Genomic DNA, 8,178 nt, shown 5'->3' with positions numbered 1-8,178 from the left:
CAGCCTTCGGCGCGTCGCTGTGACGTAATCGGTCTACAAATGCGGCCTCAGGAGGATGCAGCCCATTAATTTGGACATGTCCAGAGTATAATCGCAGCCTTTGCGGTTAGAAAATTGCACTTGATCATGTCGCGATATTATCGCAAATGCGATATATCGTTCAGCCCTAGTGTATATGTATGTATATATATAAAAATAAATAATGTGCATACTCTGCAGTGTTAACTTTAAGATATTACCTTCACCATCTGTAATCCAGCGAACAATTATTAGTGCTGAATACTGGAGTATATTCAGCTAATAACACACCACTTTATCCATATCGACAGGCTTTAACATAAATTCATGGACTTGGAATTAAATTACTAAAGAAATCAGTTTTTAAATTAATACACAAATTGAATACATTTGGCTCAGAGATTGATCTACTCCATGGTTAAATGTAATTTCTGCAGTATCTTGACATTTAAATGACTCAGCTTTAAAATCTTCAGTGGACTAATCATTACAGAAAGCAGGCCTTATTTACACTCCTATACTCGTATCTTCTGCAGTCACATAAGGCTTTGCTTTAGCAAACGCTAAAACCTGGGCTCCGCTTGCTTCTGACCCCAGATGCTGCCGTGTTTGACTGTTTGCTTCACATTCCCTGCGTATCTGTAGCTCGAATGCCAGCTCCTCCTCTTGCCAGATCCCCAAGATCTTCCCATATGTCCCCTTGTACTCCTTTTGCACTTTCACCACGATTGTATTCTGGTGACTCACTCCACTGTGAGATATGTGCACATTCTTCTAATGCTACATTTGCATTGCATTTCCATTTCACTGTGACAACACGTCTGGGCAGAGTCACGTCGAGTCATCCGTCTCTGACACATTGATATTTAATTGTTTTTTAAATGCCTCGCATTCTTTCCTTTGTCTTCAAAAAGAAGAGAAGCCGATTGGAGGGGGGGCGTTCGAGGGGAAGCAGGAAGCCTATTTTTTATACGTACGCTGCTGTTCAGCACGCTCTTATCCCCTCCGCTACACTCGTGTCACTCATGTGCTCATTAGAAATGTGTTGACTCACCGCCTCGATCGCATCTCCCCCTCATGTTTTCTCTCCCTCTCTTCTTCTCTCCCCAGCAAAATCTGTCTTTCCCTTCTATCGCTCCATCATTGTCTCCCTCACTCACTCGCGTTCTCCTCCTCGTCCCCCACCTTCCTCCTCCTTCTGGTGGGTTGGCAGTTCTGAGGTAGTTGCTGTCTGCATAGCTAAGGGAAATGTCAGCAGTACACGCTCGAAAAATGGGTCAGAACGTTAGAACATTCCCTGCACATGCTCAGTGGTTGACACAGTGTTGTGGCTATATTCATGGAGTGAATCAGATCACTGTGTCCTCTCATATCCTCTGCCATGCGTGAATGTTCCCACTTCTCACTCCTGTCTCTCCTCATCAATTATTGACAGCGCACAACAGCTCACGCCTAAGGTTCACCACCGCTGCAATCAGTAAGCAGCGATGGGCTGGTGTGGACATGGAGAACATGGGGGAACAGTGCGGTTTATGCTCCAAAAAACAGAAGAAGAAGAAAACGAATTAACGCTCTCATATTTCTTTCCTTCTTTGTTTTCCTTTTTCTTCTATCATATCTGCCAGACGCCCCCAAAACCACCACCTCCCCCTGCACTCCCCACGCTGATCATTCTCTAGTTTGATTTGGCCAAGCTGGGGTGGAAATAGGAAGTACACTCCTAGACTGAAAGGCTCTTTTCACTCACTCTCACACACACACACACACACACACACACACACACACACACACACACACACACACACACACACACACACACACACAAACTTGCCATGGGGGACTCGAATGTAAATTGCCTCCTCACACGCCCTCCTCTCTATTTCGCACACACGCCCCTTGAACAGCCCTTTGGGTAGATGCAGATAAGGCCTGATAGAGAAGAAGCATCTGATAGTGTACTGTGGCATCCATCTGGCTGGCTACGGTAATAGCTTATAACTGTCTTCTGTCTGCCGACCCTGCCCTTGTAAAAACCACGCTGTGGACCCACCAGTGTTTACTGCACAAAGACTTCAAAGTGTGTTGGCTGAGATCACAACAGACAGAGAGATAAACTGTCTCTTTCCTTTGCGCCTCACCTCAAAGCTTATGCAATCCCTTCCTCTCCTTGTCTCCCCCATTTTCTTTCCTGTCCTTCTATTCTCTTCTCCTCAGAAGTCTGCCTCTTTCTGGCAGAGTTAAAGCCGAAGCAATAAATAAGGCATATTATGGCCTTTTAACGTGATGAATAATGTAAAACAATAAAAAGTTAATATATAACTACTTTACCCTCATTCTGCCATGCCTAAGTGTATTGTAAGTATATTGTAGGTGTGTGCATTGGTGTGTGCGCATGGCGGTGTGTGTGTGTGTGTGTCTCATGAATGTGTCAGTGTTGGAAATGGCTGTCTGAGTGTTTGCTGAAGGAGCTGCTGATGTAGATGTGAGCTCGTTTTTTTTGGGTTTTTTACAGCAGGACAGGGATGTTGGCGTGTTTCACAGACGCTCGCTAACTTGTCCTTCCTCTTTTTGTGCTTTCATCTTTGCCTGTGAAACGCTTTCAACACACGCAAAGATAACCTTCTCCCAACACAAAAGATATATCAAAAGATAATAAAAGTAATCCGTGGCGTCGCAGAGAACAAGTCATTGTAATTCAGCATATGCAGCTCGTCAAGGCTAAGTTTTTCTGTGTGCGTTTTATTTCCTACAGTTCCAAATGCAAACCCTGCCGTGCCGGAGGTTCCAGACAACACCATACCCGAGTCCAGTCCCAGTCTGCCTGACCAGGATCGGCCGGGAGCAGAGATACCAGGAAACACTGGTGAGCAGACTGACTGATATTATTACCATAAACTGCAGCTTAACACTTCATTAAAAATGCTTTCTAGTTTCTCGAGTGCAAATATTTTAGTAAAATAAAGGTTTGTGAAATGTAAAAGAAAAAAAAAATTAGAGAGGGAGAGAATATTCACAGCCTCCAGGCTTCTTCATAATTAGTCACATTTAGCCTCAAAAGAGAAAGTAAAAAATGAAGTCTGAATTCTCTCATATGGATTTTTCACCCCTCCAGCAGTCCTTTGATTTTGGGGGTCAGCATGCTAACATACTTGTAAAATCACAGGTAATAAAACTCCCCAAAAGTACAGGTGCAGTCCAACAACATGAAACGCCACCGTAAAACAAATACAGCTCACTTTACTTATTCATGCTGTACACACAGGGTGTACTGCACCCAAGGAGACTCAAAGACACACTTTTTTTTATTATATATCTTTTTAAACCTCATTAGAATTGCAGATAAATGAAGATTAGAGGCAGCGATAATTGAAGAAGTCACATGAGCCTCCTCGGATGCTCTGGGCCCTCCTTGTTTCCTGTTTTTACCAGCACCTTTCATAGCTGCTTCCCACAGGAGGGACTGCTTTCTTTTTCTTTTTTTGATCACTCCCCGTGCGAACTTTTTTGACTTACTCCACAACTTTCGATGCTACAAACTTCCTCCAAGTACAGACTGTTCTGCCTGTCCCAATGTGATAAGCTGTCCTCATTTAATAATTGCTTATTTGACACTAGTTGCTCTATAAAAAGATTTCCTAATGTCACTTTTCCTCATACCTGGGCTTTTGCCTGTCTGCCATTGTTAGATCAGTGATTATGTCAAGTGAAGAAGTGGAGGGCGGAATGAAGGACGAGGCAATGCGGTTTGAGGGGCAGATATTTCAGGAATGACATTTCTGACAGCCTCTTTTTCCAGCTTTCTCCAGCAACCAGAGTGTAGAAAATTCCTCCAGTTTCTGATTTCGCTGATAAGGCCAGAACTGGTAGCTTTCCTTGATGCCATTTGGTTGCGATAAGGCATGAAAAAAAGTTTGAAAACAAAAGCAGAGCCAGCCCCTCCTTCGTTAAATGGTTAAGTCCAGGAGTGGCCAGATGATTGCGGAGACACAGTCATTAAGCGGGGATGGCAGTCTCTGGAGTTATGAGACTTTTGTGTGCCTGTGCGGGGGTCACGGACAGTAAAAAGGTGGTGCTGGGAGAGGGGCGAGTGCTGCTCTTTGGCAGCAGCTGCATGCATACATGGAAAACAGATTTGGTTCTTCTCATATTTCAGTCACTGGAGGAGCCAGTCATTCTCTTTTCCAACCAGTAACAACCAACCTTGCCTCCCCCTCCACCCTGAACCCCTTAAACAAAGGGATCAAATAAAATCAGATGCTCAGATATGCCTTCCTCATTTTTTTCCATATCTCATTTGGCCTTTGCCATATAAACCTTGACATGTCGTACGACTTGCCCAGGCACAAATCCTATCATGGCCGGAATCTTTGTTATGTTGAGTGATGACTACAGATTTCATTAGAGGCCTATTCTTGATTGAGCTGATTCAATTAGATTACATCAATGGGGCTGTTAGTCATGTTGAGCAAACAACAAACTGAGACGTGCTCGCAGTCGATTCAGACTGCAAGATGTGCACACGACAGGACGGGCTTACTGTAAATGGTCTGCAGTCTCTAAGGGACTATATGAAAATTACAGTGGTGGTGGTGGCGGTGGGTGCTCAGCCTTATTCACCACCAAAAAAAAAGGAAAACGGAATAAGCTTGATGCTTTTATTAATATGTTCATTGCACACTGTTACCCCCAGCCCCCCTACTCTGTACTTCTGAATATAGTGAGATTAGGCCGATTCCAGCCACCAAATGAGTGAAGCAACAAGAGGCGATAGCTTTGCACCTCCTCCCCGAATGGAAAGCACACAACCACCACCACATATTCTTTACACATGGCCAAATGCAACTCTGCAGAGTGCATGACAAGCAGGTTTCTCATGTATGCATTTGATCTTTTTGAATAATAAATCTCACAAATGCAAAATGTGAAATAGCAGAAATATGGGCCCCCCCAAAAAAGATAAAAAGACTTGTCGTTTTTTTCTGCAAGAAGTCAGACGGAAAAAAGTATAAATTACGATATTCTCGATTTTCCTGACCTTCTTTCCACTGTAATAATTTTTTATACAGTCCCTAAACCCCCTTTTTCTCTTTTTATGTGTGTTTTCCAGACCACATGAATCAGGACCAGTCCGGGTCTTCAGATTCAGAGGGCATCCTCAGGTCCAAAGCGGCCCTGTTCTCCGTCATCGGGGTCGGCTGCATCATCTTCCTCCTGCTCATCCTCCTCCTCGTTATCCTCCTCATTAAGATGCGCAAGCGGGCCAGGAAAAACGCCCACTCGCAGCCCCGCCCCTCCGCGCTGTCCCTCAGCACCCTGTCCAACCCCAAGCTGCCGGGGGGCACGGCTGGGACGGAGCCCAGCGACATCATCATTCCGCTGCGGACAGAGAACAACTACTGCCCTCACTATGAGAAGGTGAGCGGCGACTATGGCCACCCGGTCTACATCGTCCAGGAGATGCCGCCGCAGAGCCCCGCCAACATCTACTACAAAGTCTGACGCGCTTTTGCGCAGCCGGCGTCGCGGTCAGGAGATAGAAAGAGAGAGAGAGAAGGAAAAAAAAAAGAGAGGAGCGCTTGACTTATGTTCGTGGGAAGGACACTTTCCTTTTGCATTTTCGGGGAACTTGTTTCTTCAAGCCCGTGTTATTTCTAGCACCTGCTGCACAAATCTGGAGAACCGTGCACTGACCAGTAACCAGCGGGGTTAGGAGCTGACGGATGAGAGACAGAGGTTTATTCTGTTTGTTTGGCTTGCCTGACAATCCCCACCTTCTTCCCTCCTCCTCCTCCCCCCCACTTTGCCTCACCTCCCACCTCCCGTACCGTTCTCCCAGCTGTGTTCTGACCGCGAGGAGGGTGGGGTTGCGGGGGGGGAGGCACCAACAGATGGAACTCAAACTTCGTCGTTCGCTGTCCCTTTGTGGGGACGGGATATAACTTATCTTAGTTCCCCAAAGTCTGCTCTACACCCAATTAAACACACCACCCTAGCACACTAAGGCAGGAGCAGGCAGACGCAGGCCCGAACACCGCTCGGCCTGCAGTTTGTGTGCAAGTGTTGGAAAAAAACAAACTACAAAACAAAGGTGTGTGTTTGTGTGTGTGTGTGTGTGTGTGTGTGTATGCGTGCATTTCTGTGCACGTGTGCGCGCGCGTGTGTGTTAGTCGGGGCTCCGTGCTGGGCCAGGAAACTCTCCAGATAGCTCAGGTATCAGACACAGTGTGTGAAATAATGTGTTCCTCTCCCTTCGCACCTCTGATGTTTGCCTTACTATTTTTGATGGAGGATTTCCTTGAACCCCGATTCAGTTCACAAAGCAGTTGTATTTTGTTAGACTTTTCCTACAAGTGCACAATGTATAGAGTTACATAGAGCACCATTATTGCTCCATCTTCTCATCACCCATATCATCCACTGCTCCCATTTTTTTTCTTTTTTTCTTTTCCTTCCCCGTAAGGAAATACCTTGACCTGGACTGCTGATGTCAAGGTGTGTATGCGTGAGTATGTATGTTTCCAGGAATACTCCTATCTCTGCTGGCCTGATATGAGCTTTACCATTACAACTTCTCTGTGTGTGTGTGTTTTATCAGGGCGTGTCTTCCATTAGTGTGTTTGGACATGTCCAGACCCGTTTGGTATCTGAGAAGCCTTATTGGCTTAGAGGTAGAACACTAGGTTACTGTTGCAAGCTTCAAAAATGACACACACAGACAGAACGACGCGCCTGCAGAGAGACAAGCCCGAGCTCTTGCAAAACCCTTTCAGTGCTCCAGTTGGCACTGATCTTTACTGTGTCTGATGAGCTTTCAGGGCGATTGTTTTTAAGACAGCAGGCAGGTTGATATTTGTTTATTCTAGCTTTTGGAGCCACAGTGTAAGCATCAAACAATTTCATGCTCGCTGCCTGGGCAAGGTGGGCGTAGGCTGGCACTGATTGGCTGGCCTACATAGGTAGGATGCCCTATATATAAGTTGGATGGAGAGCTACAGCTGAACACAGAGCTACAGTATTATCAGATGCCAATTGGCTGCCATCTGTGGATGAGTCAGTGGAGTGCACAGTTAGCGGTGTCGCCAGCGTGTGACTAATCTGTGTGCCATCTCCATGCCCACACTCACCAGCCGGGGAGCAGAGAGAGTGAGAGCGGCGGCTAGAAGAGAAAATGTTCCTGTGACTTGGCTTTAACCTGCGAGGGTGATGGCGGTGGGAACGAGGGGGTGAGGCGGAGGTAGCTTTTTTAGCGTTCACCCCCCTCCATCCTCTCGCCAGTTGTGCTGTGAATAAAAATGCTGCGCAAATTATTCCACAGTCAAGGTGTTCAGCCAGCGTGGACACTGCAGACCAGCTATCACACAGCCCAGGGCAGCGGCACCGAAACAGGATTTACTGCTGCTGGATGTGTGTGTGCACGCAGAGGCTCGCTGCGTGAACGTGTAGGTGCTCATATGTGTGAGTGCTTATTTGTGCTTATATTTGCAGTTTATTTCTGTACGTATGTGCACATGTGTGAGTGTGTGTAAGTGTACCCTTCTGTGGTCCAGCCTCTGAACAGACTTTTTTTTTTTTGGGACTGTGGAAGTAGGTGCTCCAAACAGTGTGGCTGCCAAAGTACAGAGTGCCGCAGTCCCGGTTAATGATGTGCGAGAGGAGAGGGGAGCAGATAAGGACAGCCATTCCTCGGCACGCAGACATGAGCTGACGTTTGACGCACATGTGCGCGCGCACACACACACACAAACACACCAAGACTGACGGGTCCAGGTTTATCTCCAGTCAAACGGTCAGGCTGCCGGTTAATGTTTATTCACCGGTAGAGACACCCATCATCCGCTGCCACATACCGTTGCCATCCACTGACAGACACTGCTGAGTTAAAAGGCAGCCCAGCTTGAAGACTCTGGGAAGACTCCAGTGGCTTTTTCTTTTTTTTTGTGCGTGTCGTTAACCTCAGAGTTAACAACCTAAACAGCTGCTTGTGCTTTTGTGGTCCTGTGTTTTAACTCAGCATGCAGCCCTCAGCGGCCCTCTGCGAAACACATCTAGATCAAATATTTTTGTTTCGGATCGCCGCGCATCCGTTCACCTACACCAGCTTAGGGAGTCATTACCAAATTACCACAAACCCATATCTCATTTTCATTCATTCTAGTAAAC

General features: G+C 46.4%; 1 protein-coding gene across 1 annotated transcript in view; it reads left to right on the top strand.

The window, feature by feature from the left end:
• The window catches only part of efnb1 (ephrin-B1), a 55,345-nt gene extending 49,215 nt beyond the window's left edge, over positions 1–6,130 (top strand). The window contains exons 4-5 of the mRNA XM_005719556.2: positions 2,771–2,881; positions 5,126–6,130. Of these exons, the coding sequence (XP_005719613.1) occupies positions 2,771–2,881; positions 5,126–5,517 (503 nt within the window). The 3' untranslated portion in view covers positions 5,518–6,130. The remainder of the gene's footprint in view (positions 1–2,770; positions 2,882–5,125) is intronic.
• Positions 6,131–8,178: the final 2,048 nt, after the last annotated feature.

The sequence above is a fragment of the Pundamilia nyererei genome, unplaced genomic scaffold (assembly GCF_000239375.1).
Source record: "Pundamilia nyererei isolate P.nyererei 1_Seehausen unplaced genomic scaffold, PunNye1.0 scaffold00001, whole genome shotgun sequence".
In the NCBI taxonomy this organism is placed as follows: Eukaryota; Metazoa; Chordata; class Actinopteri; order Cichliformes; family Cichlidae; genus Pundamilia; species Pundamilia nyererei.
The sequence above is the reverse complement of the archived record's forward strand: the minus strand, read 5'-3'. Positions and strand labels throughout refer to the sequence as shown.